The sequence below is a fragment of the Physella acuta genome, unplaced genomic scaffold (assembly GCF_028476545.2).
Source record: "Physella acuta isolate Inbredline_101_S28 unplaced genomic scaffold, ASM2847654v3 ptg000013l, whole genome shotgun sequence".
Lineage (NCBI taxonomy): Eukaryota > Metazoa > Mollusca > Gastropoda > Physidae > Physella > Physella acuta.
The window spans coordinates 580,635-606,505 of record NW_026731533.1 but is presented as its reverse complement, the minus strand read 5'-3'; the positions used below and the strand labels follow the sequence as shown (position 1 = coordinate 606,505).

The 25,871-nt window shown below is 35.5% G+C and overlaps 1 protein-coding gene across 3 annotated transcripts; it reads right to left on the bottom strand.

The window, feature by feature from the left end:
• Nucleotides 1–1,464: 1,464 nt before the first annotated feature.
• Nucleotides 1,465–11,607, bottom strand: LOC131936170 (general transcription factor 3C polypeptide 5). 3 transcript variants are annotated; one of them, XM_059293091.1, is made up of 10 exons: nucleotides 11,492–11,607; nucleotides 10,101–10,418; nucleotides 9,577–9,735; nucleotides 8,875–9,088; nucleotides 8,067–8,291; nucleotides 6,794–6,960; nucleotides 6,221–6,431; nucleotides 5,482–5,624; nucleotides 4,399–4,515; nucleotides 1,465–2,176 (listed from the first exon to the last, which is right to left on the bottom strand). In XM_059293091.1, the coding sequence occupies exons 2-10, from the start codon at nucleotides 10,410–10,412 to the stop codon at nucleotides 2,078–2,080; spliced, it is 1,647 nt and encodes a 548-aa protein (XP_059149074.1). In that variant the 5' UTR covers nucleotides 10,413–10,418; nucleotides 11,492–11,607; the 3' UTR covers nucleotides 1,465–2,077. The 3 variants fall into 3 exon arrangements, with proteins under 3 accessions (XP_059149074.1, XP_059149068.1, XP_059149081.1); XM_059293085.1 differs by having other exon boundaries at nucleotides 10,101–10,434; nucleotides 11,492–11,601; XM_059293098.1 differs by lacking the exon at nucleotides 11,492–11,607 and having other exon boundaries at nucleotides 6,794–6,936; nucleotides 10,101–10,434.
• Nucleotides 11,608–25,871: the final 14,264 nt, after the last annotated feature.

The window sequence follows — 25,871 nt, the reverse complement described above, 5'->3', positions numbered from 1 at the left end:
TTCAATAAGCCAGTTGGCCCCTCTATTTTTTTCTGTGTGGGCGGCTATAGGAGAGGGGGGGGGGGGAGAGGCACGATTGGTTGATAGATATATGGACTTTGGGCTTACCTTTGAGATAACTATCTCTTACCTCCCCTTCGCCGCATTCCCTCCCTTTGAATTCCTGCAACACCCAGATTGTCAACAGTTTCAGTAATAAAAAAATATAAAAAAAAACTGCAGTCAAAATGCCCAGGGGTCGAAGTGGGGTTGCCATATTTGCACAATATATAGACACTCTTAAATGAATGCCGTGTTGAAGTAAGGAATTTTTTAAGCCTGCAAATTATGGCTGTATGATAAAAAAAGCTATAGTTAGAAATGTAAAGAGGTGTTTTGAAGATAGGTATTCATAGGATTGACACATGATCAAAACAATATTTGGTAGGTTGAATAGAAGGATGTTTTGTAGCAGATGGTGTGGGACTTGATAGTCTGGAAATATCTGTAGAGATGTCTTGTAGGGGCTGGAATGGTGGGGTATTGTGGGTTGGAGGACATGAAGGGCCGGGGTGGGTAGTGGGGGGGGGGGGGGGGGGGGCTGAGATTTACTTTGTAAACTGGTTGGAGTCAGATGGTTGAGTGGTCTATGGCTTGAGTCAAGTGATTTGAGTCATATGGTTATAGTAACATGGTTTAAGTCAGATGGTTTAAGTCAGAAGGTGATAGTAAGATGATTGGAGTCAATGGTTATATTAAGATAATTGGAGTCAATGGTTATAGTAAGATGATTAGAGTCAATGGTTATATTAAGATAATTGGAGTCAATGGTTATAGTAAGATGATTGGAGTCAATGGTTATATTAAGATGATTGGAGTCAATGGTTAGAGTAAGATGATTGGAGTCAATGGTTATATTAAGATAATTGGAGTCAATGGTTATAGTAAGATGATTGGAGTCAATGGTTATATTAAGATGATTGGAGTCAATGGTTAGAGTAAGATGATTGGAGTCAATGGTTATAGTAAGATGATTGGAGTCAATGGTTATAGTAAGATGATTGGAGTCAGGTGGTTATAATAAGATAACAAGAGTAAGATGGTTTGAGTCAGATTATTATTATTATTACAAGCAGGCCCAGTCAAATAGCAATGTTCTGTTTCTATCAAACAACGAGTGCTAAAGAATTTAACAAGTATCAATGTTTTAAGGTAGTATCATTGATTACTTTTATCTGGTAAACATAAATCATGACGAGGGTAAAACAACAATCACCAGCTCCTGAAAATGTAAAAAATAATTTTTTAATACCAATTTGCTTTCAGTAACAACATCCAACAACATCAAAGGCATCAACATCTATGAAATAATCAACTTAAAACATTATTTAGTTCACAAATTTCAGTTTTATCTTGACATTCTGTAAACATTAAATGATTCTAAAATATAATCCATACTATTTCAAATATTTTAAATACAATACAAAATTCTAACATTGAATTTTGTACCTAGTTAAATAAATGCCATTTACCATAAACAATTTTAGATCATTAAACCTAGTTACAAAACTGTAATTATTTCTCACAAGTAATTTGTTGACATGATTGTGTTTGCTAGCATCCAGCCAGGCAATCTTAGCTACAGATTCAACGCTTGATTCAACTCAAGAATATCTTATTTAAAGAGTTTCTCACCATGCATTATATTCCTGCAGTTGTCAGAATATTCTCACAGGCGCCGTGCATTATATCCCTGCAGACGTCTCAGGATATCTTATTAAAAGAGTTTCTCACAGGCGCCGTGCATTATATTCCTGCGGATGTCTCAGGATATCTTATTTAAAGAGTTTCTCACAGGCGCCGTGCATTATATCCCTGCAGATCTCAGGATATCTTATTTAAAGAGTTTCTCACAGGCGCCTTTTATTATATTCCTGCAGACATCAGGATATCTTATTTAAAGAATTTCTCACAGGCGCCGTGCATTATATCCCTGCAGTTGTCAGAATATTCTCACAGGCACCATGCATTATATCCCTGCAGACGTCAAGATATTCTCACAGGCACCATGCATTATATCCCTGCAGCTCAGGATATCTTATTTAAAGAGTTTCTCACAGGCGCCGTGCATTATATCCCTGCATACGTCAGTGAAGTCTGCCACACACCAGCCATCTCTTTCTGTACACACAGATTCCTGTAACAGCAAATACAAAACAATTTGAGAATAAAATACAGCCAAATTTTTTGAAGTAATTACAACATACATATTTTTAAAGTAACCACAATATACAGCCATATTTTTAAAGTACCCACAATATACAGTCATATTTTTAAAGTAACCACAATATACAGTCATATTTTTAAAGTAACCACAATATACAGCCACATTTTTAAAGTAACCACAATATACAGTCATATTTTTAAAGTAACTACAATATACAGCCATATTTTTAAAGTAACCACAATATACAGTAATATTTTTAAAGTAACCACAATATACAGTCATATTTTTAAAGTAACCACAATATACAGCCATATTTTTAAAGTAACCACAATATACAGCCATATTTTTAAAGTAACCACAATATACAGTCATATTTTTAAAGTAACCACAATATACAGTCATATTTTTAAAGTAACTACAATATACAGCCATATTTTTAAAGTAACCACAATATACAGTAATATTTTTAAAGTAACCACAATATACAGTAATATTTTTAAAGTAACCACAATATACAGCCATATTTTTAAAGTAACCACAATATACAGCCATATTTTTAAAGTAACCACAATATACAGCTATATTTTTAAAGTAATTACAATATACAGCTATATTTTTAAAGTAACTACAATATACAGCCATATTTTTAAAGTAACCACAATATACAGCCATATTTTTAATGTAACCACAATATACAGCCATATTTTTAAAGTAACTACAACACAATGACAGGTTAAGCACACAGCTTCGTGTAACATAAAAAAAAAATGTTTTCAGCAGCAACAAAATAAAAGAGATATAGGAAATTACAATCCAAACAGAAACAACATTGTAGCCTATCCTCAGCAAGAGAATAGATCAATAGTAGATATATAGTTGGGCTTAATATTACTTTTCTATTAAATAGTAACTAATCTAAAGAATGAGTACATACAAGTTGTAGAATAAAACCACACTCAGAAGATTTAAAAGATTGATTACTGGTAAAGTGAGCTCTACTTTAGATGAAAATAGTTAATTGATAAGACAAATATAGTTATCAGATTTTGGTACAGCTACCAGCTTCTGTTGCAAGTGAATTTTAATTAATTGATAACTTGTAGAGTAAGATTAATAAATAGCTCAGTAGAACTAGTTAAATGGTACACAGGCTAGCTGTTAGTCAGGCTAGCTGTTAGTCAGGCTAGGTGTTAGACAGACTAGCTTTTAGACAGACTAGCTGTTAGACTAGCTGTAAAGCATACTAGCTGTTAGACAGACTAATAGTTAAGACAGACTAGCTGTTAGACAGACTAGTTGTTATACAGGCTAGCTGTTAGACAGACTAGCTGTTATACAGGCTAGTTGTTAGACAGGCTAGATGTTAGACAGGCTAGTAGTTAGACAGACTAGCTGTTAGACAGACTAGCTGTTAGACAGGCTAGCTGTTAGACAGATTAGTAGTTAGTCAGACTAGCTGTTAGACAGGCTAGTTGTTAGACAGACTAGTAGTTAGTCAGGCTAGCTTTTACAGTAGAACAGGCTTGTCATTACAGAACTATATTAAAATTCCATTTAACTCATAAAATGAAAAACTAATTTCAAACCTCGCACATAACGCGCCACTATTTTCATTGAACTGAACTTCTACAAGTCTACCATATAACTATTTTACATAGCTAGTGTTTTTTAAAATTTTAAACAAGGGTCAAAAGATTATTCTAATATGCATAAAGCATAAATATTCATGAAAAATCATAATCTGTTTTTCAAGTATGTGTTGTTACAATAAATAAAACAGCAACCTATATTTTTTTTGTTACTACTGAATTTTTTAAATTTTTTAGAGACTTTTGCAATCAGAATAAAGTTGTATCCCTTGAATATTTAAATTTTAAAAAAATGGGAAGTAACTAGCGTCATACTCCAAGCATATGCTCCATTCTCAACATTGGGAGATGTCAAAACTAAATAAATAATTAGATGCATATATATTTCTGATAGTATTCATGCATCCCTTGCGCTAGTGAATCGCCACTGAGGCATGCCAAGTTAAAATCTTCATTACAATATATAATTCTATCTGAACTTGTATTTTTTCTTAGGCATTCGTAATTTTCTGTTTCAATAGCTAATGATACCAGCCTCATCAGCAGGAAAGTTAACAAAGTTATTTTCTAATTCATTTTTACCTGAGAAAATAAAAGCGTTACCTGGCCATCGTTTTCATGCAGCTTCTTCTGTACATCATCCAGCATGACATCACACACCTGGTATCTCATCTGTCTGTATGGTGGCCGGTGCGCAGGACTGAAGACGTAGTTCAGGTCCTGTAGAGACGTAAGCACAGTTACTATTTGACGTAAGCACAGTTACTATTTGACGTAAGCACAGTTACTATTTGACGTAAGCACAGTTACTATTTGACGTAAGCACAGTTACTATTTGATGTAAGCACAGTTACTATTTGACGTAAGCACAGTTACTATTTGACGTAAGCACAGTTACTATTTGACGTAAGCACAGTTACTATTTGATGTCAGCACAGTTACTATTTGACGTAAGCACAGTTACATGGACATAAATATGGCATGAGTGTGACACAGATGGCCCATTATGTTTCTAGTGATACGCTGATGTGTAGCCAAAATATTAGTTGACATAATAAAAATATGAGGGGAAACTCCTGTTCTTTTTTTTTTCTAAATCATTGTCCAACAGAAAACAGAAAGACTGAAAGTTTGCTAAAAAACTATTAAGACAATGGAAATGCACACAATTAATAGGGTATAGAACAAGTGTATTACCCATGAATGATTTTATTATATTTTTGGAAATGTACGAATCAACATTTTAAGTTTATTTTAAAATTTCCAAAGTAATGTCAGTAAAATAGTTTAATCAACTAAAAATAAAAAGCTTTTTGTAATTATAAAATAAAAAAATTGTTCGAGAAAGTGCAGACATTTATAATCTTCCAACACAAGAACACTGCAAGACCAGTTGACTGTTAAGAAACTATTCTTGTGACATGTTTAGAAGTATGAAAGTTAACAATAGGTCATTCAATACAGCCAACCAGAACTCATGTAGAAAAACAAAAATATTTGTAAAAAAAATCTAAATATCACACTCAAATACAAAACTAATAGTCTAGGCCCATACAGTCCTGGCTTTATGAAATAGATTGTTAAAAATATTCATCATAAGCATGAAAGGGGGAGAATCTAAACAAGTACATCTTTTTTTTGCAAGGGAGAGAATTTTAAAGGGTAAACTCTTGTCTTCCAACTCACCAAATTTTTATTTTCTTCTTTCTTCTCTATTTCTTCTTCATCTTCCTCTATGCCATGGAGCAATGTGTTCTTGCGAATCTTTAGTTGTGGGTGTGAGTATCTTTCAAACCCTCTCTTGGAATCTACTTGATTTCTGCTTGCAACTAGAAAAAATAAATCGTTTAAAAAAATCCATTAAGCAAATTATAAAAATTTTGGATATGATTTACTAATATTTTCACCTGTTAAACAATATAAATGGTAGAGAAAAAACAAAAACGTGAATTTTTTTTTTTAAACTCTTTCATACCCACAACCGCCTACCACTTTTGAAACTAGTTTCACCACATTGCTCTGGGAAAGAGTTTTTGTATATGCTAACAGAGATCAAGAGTGAGTGATATTGTGACTTGTTTTTGTGTCTCTAGCAGAAATGTAAAGTTTTTCACAATTGTATGTTTATTTTGCATTGTATTATTATTTTGATTTGAAACAATTTTTTATTTTGGTTTTTGAGATTTCTTTATAATCACCTATCATATATGTTCAAATTATTTTTGTTCTACGGATTCATACTTAGACCTTAGTTTTATTGGTTTTTATTATGTAAAGTAAGTAGCTATTTTTAAATTTCATTATTTTAAGATGACTACTCCTGTTTTTTATGGAGTTATTTTCTTCACAGCTGATGCTTGGCATGAAACTACAATAGCAGAGAATGATACACACAAGCAAGATAATAAAATGTAAACAAACTTGCCTGATCTTAACCTGAAATCTAATGTCTGATACTTTTTGGATTCTGGGTTTTTTCTTGGGTCGTACCCAAACTTGCACCACAGGTTGCGCCAGGGACCAGTATCAAAGTAGAAGGCGACCACAGGCAGCAGGAACTTGATGTATCTGTGGTGGTAGGGGTCAAGCCGAGAGAGAATGCCAGCCTTGGTCCATAATGGCCGCTCCTCAAAGATCTGTCGTCGAATAAACATATGCTGATTTAACAAACTGAAGAGTGTTTAACTGATTTCATAATAAAGAACAAGAATACAATAACAGATTTATCTTTTGAAAATTGATTTTATATAATATTGTGAGTTAATGTTATATTAGAATGATTAACGGATTTATTACAAGCGAATTAATGTGAATAATGACAATAAAAGGATGTTAATCTGATTTAAAACATATGGATGTTGATGTGATTTATTACAAGATTGTTAATCTGATTTATAACATTACAAGAATGTTGATCTGATTGATATCATCACAGGGATGTTGATCTAACTTATTATAAGAGTATCAAAGCAAACAATTTAAATTAAATTATTGCCACCTTGTCTAGGCTTTTCCTTCCATCCTCAACATTACTAACTGGCAGCTTGGAGAGGTTTTGGAAGGCATCTGGGTCAGGTACCAGAGGGACTGTGGGGTTGTGGTGGGAGACATGGACAACACCATGGAAACGTTTCTTTCTGTCTGAAATGCCAGCACAAAAACTGTCTATTATTTATTGTAAAATCCTGAATCTTTCTGATTTTCAGCATGGGTAAATAAAAAAAAAGCAGCTAATACTTTTTTTTTGTATAGATTATAATTTTAGCTGATGAAGATTTTTTTTTCATTTGCCCAAATTTGTATATACATAAGAATAACTTAAACCCCAAAATTTGCCATTTTAACATAATCTAAAGAGGATTAAAACAAATAATGATAAACCCACAATACATAGTCTCAACAGATAACTTACAGCTGAATGTAAAAATTTTAATCTTAGCTGTAAAAAAAATCTCAAGTTAATGCAGTTTGCAAATGATCACTTATCTGACTAAAGGTTAAAATGACTTAACCATTAATGTCCCGTAACGCCCGCTGCCGCCCGACACCGTTAATGTCCCGTAACGCCCGCTGCCGCCCGCTTACAATACGCATAGAAAAATTAAATTTGTTTCATTAAAATTTGGCCTACAAATCCTAATTTTTAACTAAACAGGAAGTCGGATAGTTTCAGCATCCTTTTCCGGTCTTCTAATTTCAATGGCGCTTTTGAAAGATAAAAAATAATAGTTTCTTTCCATCTCAAAATTTTAGACTCATCTGTCCTATTTTAGTAGATTTAATATTAAAAATAAAATAAAATAATCCCTCTAAACGTATCTAGGCATGTATTTTATGAATTATATATCTTAAACATAACCAAATTGATATTTAACTGTTAAATTCGATGCATAGTTGTTTAGACAAAAATAAATAAAGTTGACTACCGAAAATGACCTGTTTTGAATTTTCTCCGACATTTTATATTTTTATACTGTACTTGTACCGAATATAATATATTCTATTTAATACTGTTGGAAAGCCAGGTTTATTCCCAACATTATGCAGTAGTTTTTATCTTAATTTTCAATTTCATTTAGACAAAAACAAATATTTTGTGAAAATATTCACTTGATCATACAGAGTTATGCTCCTTACATTGGGCCGTCATGGGTGGAGTTTTGGTAGAATGAATGGGACATTAATGGTTAAACAGTTAAGAAAAATGAAACAGGCTACAAATCCCGAAAAACACAAACTGCCAGGACATCCCGTAGACGAAACAAATATACCTTGTACAAAACTTGTGTCACCCTCTTGAAAAGGTTCAGATTCAAAGAAGAAACCACAGGGCTTCTCTCTCCTGGAAAAACAGTATGGGGGCAGGAAGAGTGGAATATTTCTGGACAAGTACTCATCTCTTTCATCCTCAATGGTCGGTCGAATGCTGGACAAAATCTCTTTGTACTGACCGTCAGGGTGTTTTATCACAGGCAGGTACTGGAAATCACACATCTCTGAAATAATTTTAAAGTTTTTTTTTCTTATCTCATGATGTCAAATACAGGTTTATAATAATGTTAAAATAAAATGTTTACACATTGATTCTTTGGATTGCTTTTATTACCAAACATGGATCTAACAAGCATTATTTATCAGCTTGACTGACATCAACTTACATTGGATACCATCATTCAACATCAAGTTCTGTGCCCTGGGCGCTTACTTATAGAGAATACATAGGGAGTCCATTGATAGGTTTACACTCTAAAACATAATATAAGACCTAAGTTCAATTTTTTATCATTGAGCGCCCAGGATTTATTTTTTAGTCATACCAGCATATAGCTTAAGTGAGGTTTCACTAATTATTTTTTTAGTTTTTAGTACATTATTTATTTTTTTTTGTGATTTGTGAGTATAAAAGAAAGCCTTTTTCTTTTTTATCTGAAAATTATTTCAAATTTACCCAGAAAACAGCATTCTAAAATAACGAGCAGAAGGGTAAAACAAAATATAGCTACAATTATTTTTCTTGATACAATTACAACCAAAAACCACTAAGCAGTTAAAAGAAACTAATTAAAAGTCGACCCATACTTTCAAAAACGTGAACTTTCTCGACGATTCCAATCACTTCCACCTGATATTCATATTCATCCGCAGAACCAGTTTCCATTGCTGCAGGATGCTTGCGTCTCCTTCGCAGCTTGACAAGAAGATTTTTGGCCAGGTTGAGCGTGGACATGGCGCCCTTACAGTAGGGATCATTGGGCCGAAACACTAAATTTAAACGATGGTTCTGGGACAAGGCCTGGAAGAAAAAAGTTGCTAGTTTAATACTTAAGTAGTGTAACAAGTCACACTTTGATGGGGCAGATCATGTACAATTTATCTTTTATTTGACTTTCATGTATGAAAAGATTGTGGTGTGCTCAACACTATTCCGATTTTACTTTACTGGCGTCTAAAAATATTTAAGTTCAACACTTTCACCAATCGTCTTCACTATCAATGACTTGAGCCAGGTACCCCATCAGAACTGGGTTGACTCAGCAAAACCCAAAAGGACCACAAGCTGAGACTAGTACTATAAAAAATCCAAACAAAGCTGTAACATAGTACTGTTGCTATAATTCTTAGATAATCAGTTTAAACTATGGAATTTAAATGTAGTATGTAGATTACAATCATTTGACAATTCTGATTATTTTAAAAGACTTTTATTCATACTATGAAGTATACTTTACAATTTAAAAAAAAAAATTGAATGAAAAACAAAACAAGACAAGCAGCACTGACCTCGGTTAGATCTTGTAGACCTCCCAGTGTGGCTACAGCTTTGTCCACATTTCTGATGACCCCTGGGTAGTCAATACAAACAAATTTACGATCTTTTTTAATAACGGCCGAGCATACTTTATCACCATCACCCCATCCACCGGCATCTATAGTAACTTCCTGGAAAATATGTGAAATAAGTAATCACAAGTGAATATATATTAACCTGACAAAACTAAAAAGAATGTCAAATTAAGATAAATTCAACATCATCTGCACTATGAAAGGGTGGGTGCTTTAGTTACCTTACTTTCTATGACTCTTGTTGATATTTTTTAAAAATAACCACTTTATATTAAATTTTCTGTTTTGAATAGCTAGTTGCATTGGCTATTTGTTTTATTTAAAAGTGACAGAATGTCACATTTTACAATAAAAGTTTATTAATAAACTCCAATTGGTAAAGTTATTAACCAACTTGAAAATAATTTAACTAGGCTAAAAATTTAGATAGTGTTGAAACTATAAGCCAAACCAAAACTTACCTCAGATAAGCTACTAGCCACTTCTGAATCTCTAGGGACAAACTCAAAATCCTCAAACACGTCTTCAGACTTTTTGCCACCTCCCTTCTTGACTCCATCCTCTGTATCATCTGCTGCATCTAGTTCTCCATCAACATCCCCATCCATCTGTGCACCGTCCCCTTCTTCAAACTCATCTCTTTCTTCATCATCTCCTGCCTCAGATTCAATCTCTGTTGTTTCATCCAAGTCATCAATGATGCTGTCCTCTTTTCCAGCATTTCTGGTACTTCCTCTTCTGGATGATGAGCTTGTTGAAGGTGACATATCCATGATGAACTAGAGAAGAAAAGACCTGAAAATGTATAAGTAGAAAATTTTTTGCAGAGACAATACTGGGTATCGGAATCCTAGAAGTTTTTATGTTGAATACCAATTTTTAGAGTAAATATGTTTGAAAAAAAAACATGTTTAGGTGTATTTTTATTTGGACATTCTGACACGGATTCAAAGGGACGACTGGAAAGATCGTCCTTTACGAGTTTAGTTAGGCCCCAAAAAAATATGAAATAATTTATTAATAGGCCTATTTTATAAAAGTCCATTTTAGTGTACTTTATTTGCAGCTTCATGTTCACCTCTGGTTGAGCATATTTTATTATAAACACAACCGAATCACAAAAACATTAAGAAAATATTAGGATTAGATCTAGACGTGTGTTTTAATTTGTTAAAGATAAAAAAAATCATTCTAAATATTTAATATAACTATAAGCATTAGCCTAGAGTTCCAATTAAATAGCGTGTGATCATTAGCAGGAGAAAAATCCCTGCACGGTCAGGGGTCGAGGGTTCACAGTGAGTTCACATTGATGACATTGACTTTAATTATCAGCATACGTTATATAGCTTGGGCAATTGCGGGAGAATGTTTACACCAGTGTCCGATAATGGAATCTTCTTTAAAAAAGGGGTGTTAGGTTACTGGTAGTTAACTAAATACTAAATTAGTAAAAATATAGGCCCTACGCCCTACACACATGGCTGGCTAATACTAATGTCAATGCTAACCCTATCTCTAACCCTACTAACTACTAACCCCAACCCTGGTCCTACCATACGCTAACCCTAATTTCTAACCATAAAATTAGTCGAGATTGCAATACTCTAGCTACTCACTAGTAGATCTAGTATACTATAAGTTAACAACCCAACACCCCTTTTTAAAGATGATTGATTCCATTATGATTATCGGACACTGGCACTGGTATCTAGATCTAGATCTAGTAGGCTATCTATCTATAACTACTAAATAATAAAAATATTACTAAATAACTACTAACTAGTATTATAATCATCCGAAAATCGGGAATTCGTTGTTAATAATTTTAATTTTGGTTACAATAACTTACATATTACAAGTAAACCTAGGCCTAAGTTTAATAATATAGCTATTTATTTAGTGAAGTATAGTAGTAGTAGTATAGTTAGACTAGTGGACTTTTTTTTAGTGAGAGTAGCCTAGTCGTACATTAATTTTTTAAAAATAAAACCTTTACCTATAGCAGGTTTTAGCAGTTTAAAATGTCCATTATAAAATAATTTCTTCGCATTTTACAAATTGATTTTAGTTTATCAGTCATGATCATAATTATGAGTTCCATTTTTTAAAATGTTGGTTCTTTCTTTTCTTGTGCTTGTTACTGTTAGATCAATATACGGTAATCTATCGTTTTAGCGTAATCAATTCGGTCATCACTAGCAATGTAGGGATAAGGTAACTAATAAATATGACTTAAATATGAATGTATTTTTGCATATTCTACTAAAATACTAAAGATAATTGAATATTAAACCACATTTAAGGGTTAAATCAATAAAAATGTCATGAAATTAAGGTTTAACAACGATGTTCCAGATACTAAATTTGCTATTAAAAACAGCGGCCATCTTAAGAAAATATTATTTTGAGTCATTTCCCTTTCATTTCTATTTGTATGGAAATGTATTTATGTTTGCTATTAAATACGTTTGTCTTGTGTTTAAATACAAAGCATGCGTTTTTTTTTTAAAATTCTGCCCTTTAAACAATTTAATTGCCCGACAATAAACATCAGTTCTACAATTATTATTATGATATGTAATTTTTATGCATAAGAAACTCCCTATTTTTATAGAGCTACCACTACATATCTAATGTTTATTTAAATATTAGTTTGAGTTAATTGTTATTGCTTGTGTCATTGTTTGTTTGCTATTTTCATTTCATATTTTCATGCTTTTTTCCTTTAATTAGTTATTAAATCATAAATGACGTCACGTTTTTTTTACCTATCTTCACCTTAACCCCCCCCCCCCACTCCCCCCATTTTCGCCGTCACGAAATAGTCGTAATGTCGAAAATTACCTTTTTGCCCTGCCTGTTAAAAAGTCAAGCCATAATTCAAACGAAAAAGAATTTTTTTCAGCATTTTTGTATTAGGCGAAATACTTAACGTTTCACGTTTCTTACCCCTCCCCTTTCCCGCGTAAAACGTCGTCTCAAAATCAGTTACTCCATCCCTTAAGTGCGTGATGTCATTTATGATAAATGTCAAGTCCTAACCTCCAATACACATTTTGAACAACCTTTGTTGTCAAAATGTTGATACCAAATACCCAAAATGAGTTATATGGGGTTGTCCATAAACGATGTCACATATGCTATTCTAATGTGACGTCAAGTTACGTAGGACTGCAATTTATGACCTATAATGAAGGGGTGATCGGGGGGGGGGGGGGGAATGAGTGACGTCAATTATGGAAGACTTCTATAAAGCTGTGCTCAATGAAAATGAGGAACATAAAGCGTTCGTTTTCATGCATGCCTTTGCTCATAACGAATGATCATAACTATTGCAAGCCTGTTGTCCTAAGCGGTGTTAAATTTAAACAACCTCAGCACATCATCCCCGCCAAAAAGGGCCTGCCACTAAATGCCTACCGACGAAAATAGGCCGCACTACATTGACTCCAAATGTAATAACGTCTGACAATAAGGCTCAAACCAACTAGCTCCTGGCAACGATATTCGACAAGAATCCAAGACAATTATTGGCTTGCAGGTAAAATTGGACAAAACAGCAAGTTTCGCGACATGGGGCATAACAAAAGATCAACCCTTAATTCGAAAGCAGCTAATGTAAAAAGCCAGAGCTCAGTATAGGCTTGAGTTTAATATAGAAATAGTGTTAGCAGTGGACGGTGCATTAGGAATACGGCAGTCGGCTAAACGCTCGAGTCCGACGATGTATGAACATCAATTTTGTCTTTTATAAAGTGCGGAGCACCTTTAAGAGCTGAGCTTGGGGAGGGGGGGTCCCTTTTGACACCACCACTATCGCCGCTTATGTCCACATATCAATCTCAAGTTTTACGTGGAGCTTAATGGGCAGACGAAGTGTATAGGTGGGACCGGGAGCCTAAATGTATTTCCGGAGGCCGCTGTATCACGGGCATTTTAGAGCCGAACGTCTCAGGGCAGCAGGTTGCAGAAATTAAAAGCACGTGAATTTGTGTAGTAGAGGGAGCACAGCATGCCACTGTAATAAATTAAACACCAATATAATTCACTGAACAAAAGTCATTTAGATCTATTCGTCAGGCTAAAAGTCGCTAAAGTCTCAACTCCATAGTGCCTGTTTTGATTTTTTTTTTAATTACGCGGTATCTCTTTCTTTAACATTAAATTAGCCTAATGACTAATGACGTCACGCGCGCTGAGAACTTGGGTGACGTTGTGCTAAGTGGGGGATGAAACGGCGGGGTTGAGAAAAATGACGTGTTTCTTTTTTTAACAGACGAATAAGTGATAGATTCTAATTCTCCTACGAACTATAGGTTGATCTAGTTTTTTTTTCTAGAGGGAGATATCACCATATATTGAGTGTTTTTTGTTTTTGTAATAATGGATGGTGGGGAGGGGTAAACAACGACTATTGAACAAATAAAAAACCATGTGGTATTCAAATGTAACTAATTAAAATTTAAAACTATTTTTATAAACACAATAATCTTAATTCAGAAAAAGTGTAGGCTTAAGACTAATGTCTACAGACAAAATAAACAACTAGGCTTAAATGGATCACCCATAAACAGTGCCGGCGCCAGATTATTATAGGCAAAACTTATTAAAAGCGCCCCCCCCCCCGCAATTTTTTTCATGCCCCCGTATTATCAGAGGCGTAGCGACCCTTCCAGCGCCCGGGGACAAGCTTACGATTTGCAACCCCCCCCCCCCTCAAACTTTCAATTTGTTTTTCCAACCCATTTTGGCGTCCCCCCCCCCCTACGAACAGCGCCCTAGGCGACAGCCTAGTTCGCCTTATAGGTAGCGCCGGCCCTGTCCATAAATGACATCATACTTTTCCCGACGAATTCCCTTTCCCCAAATCGTCACTAAAAGCGAGATGATGATTTAATATCATATCGCAGTTCTACTATACCCGAATGCGTAATTACAATTTCTAACAAAAACGAATATATTGTTCATCATTTTAAAAAAAAAATATTTTACCCGTCCCATATTTTGAGTCCAACGTCATTTATGAAGAATATGGACGACCTAATAATTGACAAGTTCATCAGTACAAAAGGGTTTAATAAATGATGGACCTCCCAAAAGTTTTTGAGATCTTGGATGTACATACATACATACATACATAGCCTTCATTTCAATTGAAATTAAAGATAAGAAGACGGCCCTCTGTACTACTTACATTAAACAAGACAGCTATGTATATTAAACAACAAAGTCAACACAATATACGTACGAATAGACATTTTTATCAAGGGAAACTACTCTAAATTTTATTTGGAAAGATGGCCGCTGTTTTTATCTACTAACATTTATCTCAAACACCTTGTTTAAAATTAGTTTCATGGTATTTTAAATTTTTTTGGTCACTGATTGTTATTTTAAATCAATTATCTGTTTAATTTTGTACAATTTGACTTAAATATACTTATTTAAACAAATATATTCATCAGTTACCTCTCCCGCACATTACTACTGCGGCCGAATTGATTACGCTAAAACGATAGATTACCTCAATATACTATGTAATACATAAAAATTTAAAAAATAGTGTCGGCACGCCAATAAAAGGATCGGATAATATCCGGGATCAGAGGCGTAGCGGGGGGGGGGGGGGGGTGCGGACCGCACCGGGTGACACCATTTAGGGGGGTGACACCAAAGCAAAAAAATAGCAAAATGTATAGAGAACAATTTGAAGGGGGGGGGGGGTGCAAATCGAAAGTTTGAGAGAGGGTGCAAATCGAAAGTTTGAGGAGGGTGCGGGGGGGGGGGGGAGGGGGTGACACTATTAAGTGCCGCACCGGGTGGCACCCGACCTCGCTACGCCACTGCCCGGGATATGACATATTTAAAGAAATCTAGGTTGTTTTATTCTTAAAGTGCATTCAAAAGCTTATGATTATCATAAACGTTTTGTTTTATTGTCCACGTTTTAGTAATTAGCTGACACCACATAGGCTACGACTTAAAATATGTGCATTAGAAACCAATCAGCTGCTTTCAATCTCTAAAAGACAAATACCGGCGTATTTTTACGCCGGCTCAGTGACAAAAAACGGCCATAAAAAACCGCTGTCACTGGAGACTAATGTGGGTTAAAATAAAGTTACAAGATATACAAACAAACAGACGTTGCGAACTAAATAAAAGCTTATGAAAAAGGGATCGCCACTCTAAAAAAATTTGGGAATATTATATATAGAGAGAGACCACATTGCGTAGACCACATTGAGTAGACAACATCGTTAGCTAACTTCGTAATTCAAGCGAGGCCACATCATGTACACCACAACCTCTATACAAAAACGATATTGCTATTTAAATAAACCGGTAGTGATCTCCCCTAAACTTTCTCGAATATTCTTATATAAAACAACAGGGGATGGTAACTGGGGATATAGTTATGATTTTTAATCCATTTTAAATACTTAAACTTTTAAAAATAGAATAGAATCTCATAAAAAAAACATTGCGCACCAAGCAAACGCCGAATAAAAACGCGTATAATAGTGCGCAATATTATTAGTACTTTAAAAATTTACATTAGTTTTTTGAGAAATCGGAAGTAGCGTAAATTACTACTTCCAGTCAACGGAAATTACTCAAAATTTAACAGAAGGTAGAGAATTAGATCTTTTACTTACATGTGAAATTTCATTTATCTATCTGAAATAGTACTCAAGTTATAGGCTTTTGAAAAATTCAAAGTAGGAAAAGTACCACTTCCGGTTATCGGAAATCGCTCAAAAGTTGATACGGATCTACGATTTTGATAAAATACTTATATATGAAATTTCATCAACCTAGCTGTAACGGTACTCAAGTTATCGTGTTTACACACGGACAGACACACAGACACACACACACACAGACATACGGACAAGATTGCAAAATTATGTTTTTCCGTATCAGTGAGGTGTAAAACGTCGAGATTTGTAAAAATCTCGATTTTTTTTTTTTGCACGATTACAATACTTTCTCTATACTACGTATATACGAGAAAGTAAAAAGGCACAATTGTTTAAACCTCATGGTGCAGACCACATCGTATAGGACCACAACCATTATATAAAAAGTATAGACCGCAGCCTGTTGAACACATTGTGTACACCAAATATTTTGCTTGCTTTGAAACTTAAACCAGGCAACATTGTGTAGACCACATTCCTTGCAGAATTCGTATTTTGAGCGAGGCTTCATCGCTTAGACCACATCGTGTAGACCACGTCGTGTAGAGACCACATCGTGTAGACCACATCAAGTAGACCATAAACCATAACGTGTAGACCACAATGTTTGCTGACGTCTTAAATTGAATGAGGCTTCATCGTGTAGACCACACTGTGATGCACACAGTATAGACCACATATTTTTGTTCAAATTGCGCCACCTTATCGTGTACCCACATCGCGAAAACCCCATAGTGTAGAACACAACACTTAAACAACAACGTGTAGACCACATCGCGTAAACCACATAGTGTAGACCACAACCTTCATAAAACAACGTGTAAACCATATTGTTTTTTTTTTGACTTTGTAATTTATACAAGATAACTCTGTGCAGACCAGATACAGCTGACCACATCATGTAGCCCAAATATTGTAGACCACAACATTTATACAACTACGTGCAGACCACATTCTTTTCTTATTTCGTAATTTAAACGAGAACTGCATATTTCATACACCGCAACGTGTAGACCACATCGAGTAGACCACATCGTGTAGACCACAACATGATGACCACATAGTTTTGAGTACATCGCGGAAACCACATAGTGTGGACCACTTTGATTTTTAACTTTGTATTTTTACAAAATAACTCCGTGTGGAGCAAATATTGCAGACCACATTCGTTGCTTATTTCGTAATTTAAACGAGCCTTCATATTTCATCGCGTAGACCACATCGTGTAGACCACATCGTGTAGACCACATTGTATAGACCACATCGTATAGACCACATCGTGTAGAATACAACGTGTAGACCACATCGTGTAGACCACATCGCGTAGACCACATCGTGTAGACCACATAGTTTTTGGCATTTTTTGCTTATTTCGTCATTTGAACTTAGTTTTTGGCATTTTTTGCTTATTTCGTCATTTGAACGAGGCTTCATTGAATAGACCACAGTATGATGAGCACACAGTATACACCACATCGTGTAGACCACATCGCGTTGATGGAGACCACTTTCTTTGAGCAAAGTTTCATCGTGTAGACCACAATCTAGAATCAGCAACATGTAGACCACATTCTTTGCTTATTTCGTAATTTGAATGAAGCTTCATCAGTAGACAACAACATGATGAGCACACAGTATAGACCATATCGTGTAGACAACATCGTGTAGACAACATCATGATGACCACATCTTGCAGACCACAACAACATGATGAGCACACAGTATAGACCATATCGTGTAGACAACATCAATTTGATGGAGACCACATTCTTTGCTTATTTCGTAATTTAAACGAGCCTTCATCCTTCATCGTGTAGACCACATCGTTGAAACCACATAGTTTAGACCACAAGCTTTATACAACAACGTGCAGACTACATTGTTTTTATATTTTATAACACCGTGTAGACCGGATACTGATGAGCACATCATGTAGACCACATACTGATGGTCTCATAGTTTAGGCCACAGTCTAACAACACATGTAAACCACATTGTTTGCTTACTTAACACATTTAAACCAGGCAACATTGTGTCGACCAAATTCAACATACAACAACGTGTCGAGTGTAGAACACATTCATTGGTGACTTAGTAAATTGAAAGTAGCTTCATCGTGTAGACCACAGCGTGATGATCACATAGTGTAGACCACATCGAGCAAGCCACACAGCGTAGACCACAACCTTTATATAACAACGTGTAGACCACATTGTTTTTTAACTTTGTATTTTATACAGGATAACACCGTCTTGATCAGGTATCGTTGACCACATCATGTAGACCACATCGTGTAGACCACAACATTTATACACCAACGTGTAGACCACATTCGTTGTTTATTTCGTATTTTTAACGAGCTTCACCACGTAGACCACAACGTGATGACCACATCGTGCAAACCACATAGTTTGGATCAGATCGCATCGACCATATCGTGTAGACCACATCGCGAAAACCACATAATGTAGACCACAATCTATAAACAGTAACGTGTAGACCAAACTGTTTGCTTACTTTGACACTTCAAACCAGGAAACAACGTGTAGACCAAAACCTAGAAACAAGAAAGGGTAGACCACATTTTTTGCTTATTTCGTAATTTAAACGAGCCTTCATATTTCTTCACGTAGACCACATCGTGCAGACCACATCGTGTAGACCACATCATGTAGACCACATCGTGTAGACCACATCGTGTAGACCACATCGTGTAGACCACATAGTTTTTGGCATTTTTTGCTTATTTCGTAATTTGAACGATGCTTCATTGAATAGACCACAGTATGATGAGCACACAGTATACACCACATCGTGTAGACCACATCGCGTTGAAGGAGACCATATTCTTTGATGACTTTGTAATTTGAGCAATGTTTCATCGTGTAGACCGAAACCTAGGTACAACAAAGGGTAGACTACATTCTTTGCTTATTTCGTAATTTAAACGAGCCTTCCTACTTCATCGTGTAGACCACATCGTGTAGACCACATCGTTGAAACCACATAGTGCAGACCACAACCTTAATACAACAACGTGCAGACTACATTATTTTTTACTTTGTATTTTATAACACCGTGTAGACCGGATACTGAGCACATCATGTAGACCACATACTGATGGTCTCATAGTGTAGACCACAGTCTAACAACACATGTAAACCACATTGTTTGCTTACTATACACATTTAAACCAGGCTACATTGTGTCGACCAAATTCTACATACAACAAAGTGTCGAGTGTAGAACACATTCATTGTTGACTTAGTAAGTTGAAAGTAGCTTCATCGCGTAGACTGTAGACCACAACGCGATCACAACACAGTATAGACCATATCGTGTAGACCATATGTCTTGACCATATACCGTTGACTACATCATTTAGACCAAATATTGTAGATCACAACATTAATACACCAACGTGTAGACCACATTCGTTGCTTATTTCGTTATTTAAACGAGCCTTCATATTTCATTGCGTAGACACCCACGTGTAGACCACATCGCGGAAACCACATAGTGTAGACCACAACCTTTATACAACAACGTTTAGACCACATTTTTTGCTTGTTTCTAAATTTGAACGAGCCTTCATCTCGCGTAGACCACAACGTGTAGACCACATCGTATAGACCACATAGTGTAGGCCACAAGCTTTACATAACAACGTGTAGACCACACTGTTTTTAACTGTGTATTTTATAAAAGATAACACCGGCTTGACCAGAGACCGTTGACCACATCATATAGTTGATATAGACCAAATAGTGTAGACCACAACCTTTATACAACAGCGTGTAGACCACATTCTTTTCCTATTTCGTAATTTAAACTAGCCTTCATATTTCTTCACGTAGACCACATTGTGTAGACCACATCGTGTAGACCACATCGTGTAGACCACATCGTGTAGACCACATCGTGTAGACCACATCGTGTAGACCACATGGTGCAGACCACATCGTGTACACCAAATAGTTTGCTTACTTTGAAATTTAAACAAGACAACATTGTGTAGACCACATTGCTTGCAGATTTCGTACCACACCGTGTAGACCACATCGTATAGAGACCACATCGTGTAGACAATTTTGTAATTTGAACGAGCTTCACCACGTAGACCACAACGTGATGAGAACAACGTGCAGACCACAAAATTTAGACCACTATCAAGATAAAGTAACGTGTAGACCACTATCGAGATAGAGTAACGTGTAGACCAAATTGTTTGCGTATTTTAACATTTTAAACCAGGAAATATCATGTAGACCAAAACCAAGAAAGTGTAGACCACATTCTTTGCTTATAGTATACGTCATTTATACGAGCCTTCATATTTCATCGCGTAGACCACAACGTGTAGACCACATAGTGTAGATTACAACCGTAATACACCAACGTGTAGACCACATTGTTTTTTTACTTTATATTTCATAACACCGTGTAGACCAGATACTGATGACCACATCATGTAGACCACACACTGATGGTCTCATAGTGTAGACCACAATCTAACAGCACCAAGTAAACCACATTGTTTACTTTACGCATTTAAACCAGGCAACACTGTGTCGACCACAATATGATGAGCACACAGTATAGACCATATCGTGTAGACCACATCATTTTGAAGACCACATTCTTTGATGACTGTAAATTGAACAGTAACTTCATCGTGTAGACCACAAGGTGATGACCACAGTTTTTTTTTACTTTGTATTTTATACAACTCCGTCTTGACCAGATACCGCTGACCACATCATGTGACCAAATATTGTAGACCACAACCGTTATACACCAACGTGTAGACCACATTCGTTGCTTATTTCGTCATTTATATGAGCCTTCATATTTCATCTTGTAGACCACAGCGTGTAGACCACATCGCGGAAACCACATAGTGTAGACCACAACCTTTATACAACAACGTGTAGACCACATTCGTTGCTTATTTTGTAATTTGAACGAGCTTTACCACGTAGACCACAACGTGATGAGAACAACGTGCAGACCACAAAATGTAGACTACATCGTGTAGACCACTATCAAGATACAGTAACGTGTAGACCAAATTGTTTGCGTATTTTAACATTTTAAACCAGGAAACATCGTGTAGACCAAAACCAAGAAACAAGAAAGTGTAGACCACATCGTGTAGACCACATCGTATAGACCACATCGTGTAGACCACATCGTGTAGACCACATCGTGAAAAACCACATAATGTAGACCACAATCTAGATACAGCAACGTGTAGACCAAATTGTTTGCGTATTTTAACATTTCAAACCAGGAAACATCGTGAAGACCAAAACCTAGCTACAACATCGTGTAGACCAAAATCTAGCTACAACAACGTGTAGACCAAAACCTAGGTACAACAACGTGTAGACCAAAATCTAGGTACAACAAAGTGTAGACCAAAACCTAGGTACAACATCGTGTAGACCAAAACCTAGGTACAACAACGTGTAGACCGAAAACCTAGGTACAACATCGTGTAGACCACAATCTAGGTACAACATCGTGTAGACCACAATCTAGGTACAACAACGTGTAGACCGAAAACCTAGGTACAACATCGTGTAGACCACAATCTAGGTACAACAACGTGTAGACCAAAACCTAGCTACAACATCGTGTAGACCAAAACCTAGGTACAACATCATGTAGACCAAAACCTAGGTACAACATCGTGTAGACCGAAAACATAAGTACAACAACGTATAGGCCGAAAACCTAGGTACAACATCGTGTAGACCACAATCTAGGTACAACATCGTGTAGACCAAAACCTAGGTACAACAACGTGTAGACCAAAAACCTAGGTACAACATCGTGTAGACCACAATCTAGGTACAACAACGTGTAGACCAAAAACCTAAGTACAACATCGTGTAGACCAAAAACCTAGGTACAACATCGTGTAGACCACAATCTAGGTACAACAACGTGTAGACCAAAACCTAGGTACAACAACGTGTAGACCAAAAACCTAGGTACAACATCGTGTAGACCACAATCTAGGTACAACAACGTGTAGACCGAAAACCTAGGTACAACATCGTGTAGACCACAATCTAGGTACAACAACGTGTAGACCAAAACCTAGGTACAACATCGTGTAGACCACAATCTAGGTACAACAACGTGTAGACCAAAACCTAGGTACAACATCGTGTAGACCACAATCTAGGTACAACAACGTGTAGACCGAAAACCTAGGTACAACATCGTGTAGACCACAATCTAGATACAACATCGTGTAGACCAAAACCTATGTAAAATATCGTGTAGACAGAAAACCTAGGTACAACATCGTGTAGACCACAATCTAGGTACAACAACGTGTAGACCAAAACCTAGGTACAACATCGTGTAGACCACAATCTAGGTACAACAACGTGTAGACCAAAACCTAGGTACAACATCGTGTAGACCACAATCTATGTACAACAACGTGTAGACCGAAAAACTAGGTACAACATCGTGTAGACCACAATCTAGGTACAACAACGTGTAGACCAAAACCTAGGTACAACATCGTGTAGACCACAATCTAGGTACAACAACGTGTAGACCGAAAACCTAGGTACAACATCGTGTAGACCACAATCTAGGTACAACAACGTGTAGACCAAAACCTAGGTACAACATCGTGTAGACCACAATCTAGGTACAACAACGTGTAGACCGAAAACCTAGGTACAACATCGTGTAGACCACAATCTAGATACAACATCGTGTAGACCAAAACCTATGTAAAATATCGTGTAGACCGAAAACCTAGGTACAACATCGTGTAGACCACAATCTAGGTACAACAACGTGTAGACCGAAAACCTAGGTACAACATCGTGAAGACCACAATCTAGATACAACATCGTGTAGCCCAAAACCTAGATACAAAAAAAATGTATACCACATTCTAAGCTGACATTGTAATTTGAACGAGGCTTTATCGAGTAGACCGTACACCACAACGCGTTGACTTCGTGTAGAGAAACTGGCCTAGAAGTTCTTGGGTTGAGCAGTCTTAGCTAATGCATAAAGCGCGGACCTCACAGAGGACATAATATAACAAACAAATCTTAACGCTGTCTATACTAGTTGTAATGATGAAGATTAATTTCTTTGTGAAATAATGTTTAAATCTACTAAAATATTGTGAACACTGAATCGTTGTTTCTTTAAAATTACAAAAATAACTAGATCTATTACATTCACTTGCAGTGCAAAACATTTTGCGGTTATTTTTCTTTTTAAAATAATTTTAAAATTTAAAAAATACATTTGACTTTTAAAAACGAAGCATGTTTAAATTTGAAATATTAAAGTGCGGACCTCAAGGGGGGAAACACAAGAATTTAAGAAACAAATCTTAACGCTGTCGGTCCTAGATACAGTGTTGAAGAAGATTATGAGTTTGTAAAAAAATGTTTAAATCTACTAGAATTTTGAGTATTTGAATCATTGTTTCTTGAAATTGAAAACTTTTAAAGATAACTATCACATTCACTTGCAGTGCAAAAGATTATATGATTATTTGTCTTTTTTACTTTCTCGTATACAGAGTATAGAGAAAGTATTGTAATCGTGCAGAAAAAAAATCGTGATATTTGCAAATCTCGACTTTTTACACCTCCCTGAGTCGGAAAAACATAGTTTTGCAATATTGTCCGTACGTCTCTGTGTCTGTGAACACGATAACTTGATTACCTTTACAGTTAGGTTGATGAAATTTCATATATAAGTATTATATCAAATTTGTAGTTCTGTATCAACTTTTCAGCGATTTCCGGTAACCGGAAGTGGCACTTATTTCATTTTCAATATCCTATAACTTGAGTACTGTTTCAGATAGATAAATGAAACTTCACATGTAAATAAAAGATCTAATTATTTGCCTTTTGTCAAATTTTGAGTAATTTCCGTTGACCGGAAGTAGTAATTTTCGCTATTTCCGATTTCTAAACAAACTCATGTGAATTTATTAAGTACTAATAATATTCCGCACTATTATACACAGATTTTTTTGGCGTTCACTTAGTGCGCAATTCTTTTTTTTCTACGAGATTATATTTTATTTAAAAAACTTGAAGTAATTTAAAAGGATTAAAAATCATGTCTATATCCCGAGTTGCCATCCCCCGTAGAGTTAAATAAGAATATTCGAGAAAGTGAGTAATTATATTCAAGATAGTTTACAGATACATTTAAAACATGGGTCAAAACAATTCACCACTGACAAGAAGAAAGTGCTAAAATATCTCTGGTAAAGCATGAAATAAATCGTAGTTTTTAGGCTACTTAGTAATGCTCAAAAGGAGACTTGACATAGCATAGAATAAGCGTATTTACTTCAGAAACTTTAGCAGTAGCAGACTCACAATAACAAGACAAACATTCTGATAAATACTGACAATAGAAATTAGCGCTTAACTTTGTTAGCACACAGAATTCTACCGAGAATTCAAACCAATAGGAAGATCAATTAACAACCATATTTATGTGCTCGAAGTATTTTTTGTCAACCTATGCCTGCTAACACCGTGGTGCGGAGTGTTGTAAATCCTCACGGTGCTAAGATGTTATCGTTTCCAACATTATGTGCAGTCATGTCAGATATCTGTCTCAAGTTTCCAATGTTTGTTAAGTTTCGCCACTACGGGCCAATCCCAAATTTTACACAGTACAAGGGCATTGAATTAAACTTTCCTTTATAACTTCCAGCATAAAATAATAATTCACTGTCATACAAATCAATTAAATTATATAGTAACATAGAGCTAACAGTATTCAAGTTCTTGCATTAATTGCATTTAATCCCCCCCCCCCCCCCCCCATCACACACACCAATACAACCTAATTATAAGATATAACACAAATGCAGTATAGCAAGATTTTATTTACAAGGTGGACACTTTACACATTTGTAATAGCTGAATACAACAACATTTTAAGCATTTCATGTTTATCTTTTATTAAAATAATGTAAACTAAACCAGTTAACCCAGTTAAAAAAAAAGAAAACAATTTCTCTCTGTCCTTTCTGTTACTTTAAAAATTTTGTTAACTGATAACTAGGTTCTACACGAAAGTAAAATCAAATGAACCACAAAAGCATCCAATCCCAGGAAAATTATTCAGTTTTTGATGAAATGATAATTGATAATGTACAGTGTGGGAGGTGACGAGGCATACATGGTTATTGGTAGTAGAGCTCCAAATTCATTCCATCATGAATTTCATCTGAATTAAATTGTTAAGATTTATAAAAAAAATCTAGGGTCCATAACTACAAATAAAGCTGGCAATTTTTAAAATCAATCTCTCTTGTAATAGTAGTAAAATGAATATTTCTAACTTAAAAACCAAGGCTACATGGATGATCCACGACTAAAAAAAACTTTGGGTCTCTTTAAGTCAAACATTTTACTGCTAAAGCTTAGACCTGTATGGGAAGTTCTCTTCCCTTTCTTCTGGCAAGGTACCCAGTACAGGATATTAGATTCAAACTGATTA

Coding starts and splice junctions, on each gene's coding strand:
- LOC131936170 (XM_059293091.1), bottom strand. CDS start 10,412: ATGGATATGTCACCTTCAACAAGCTCATCATCCAGAAGAGGAAGTACC. Junction 9,089..9,576: donor GTCTACAAGATCTAACCGAG/GTCAGTGCTGCT, acceptor TTTTTCTTCCAG/GCCTTGTCCCAGAACCATCG. Junction 2,177..4,398: donor TGCATGAAAACGATGGCCAG/GTAACGCTTTTA, acceptor TTGCTGTTACAG/GAATCTGTGTGTACAGAAAG.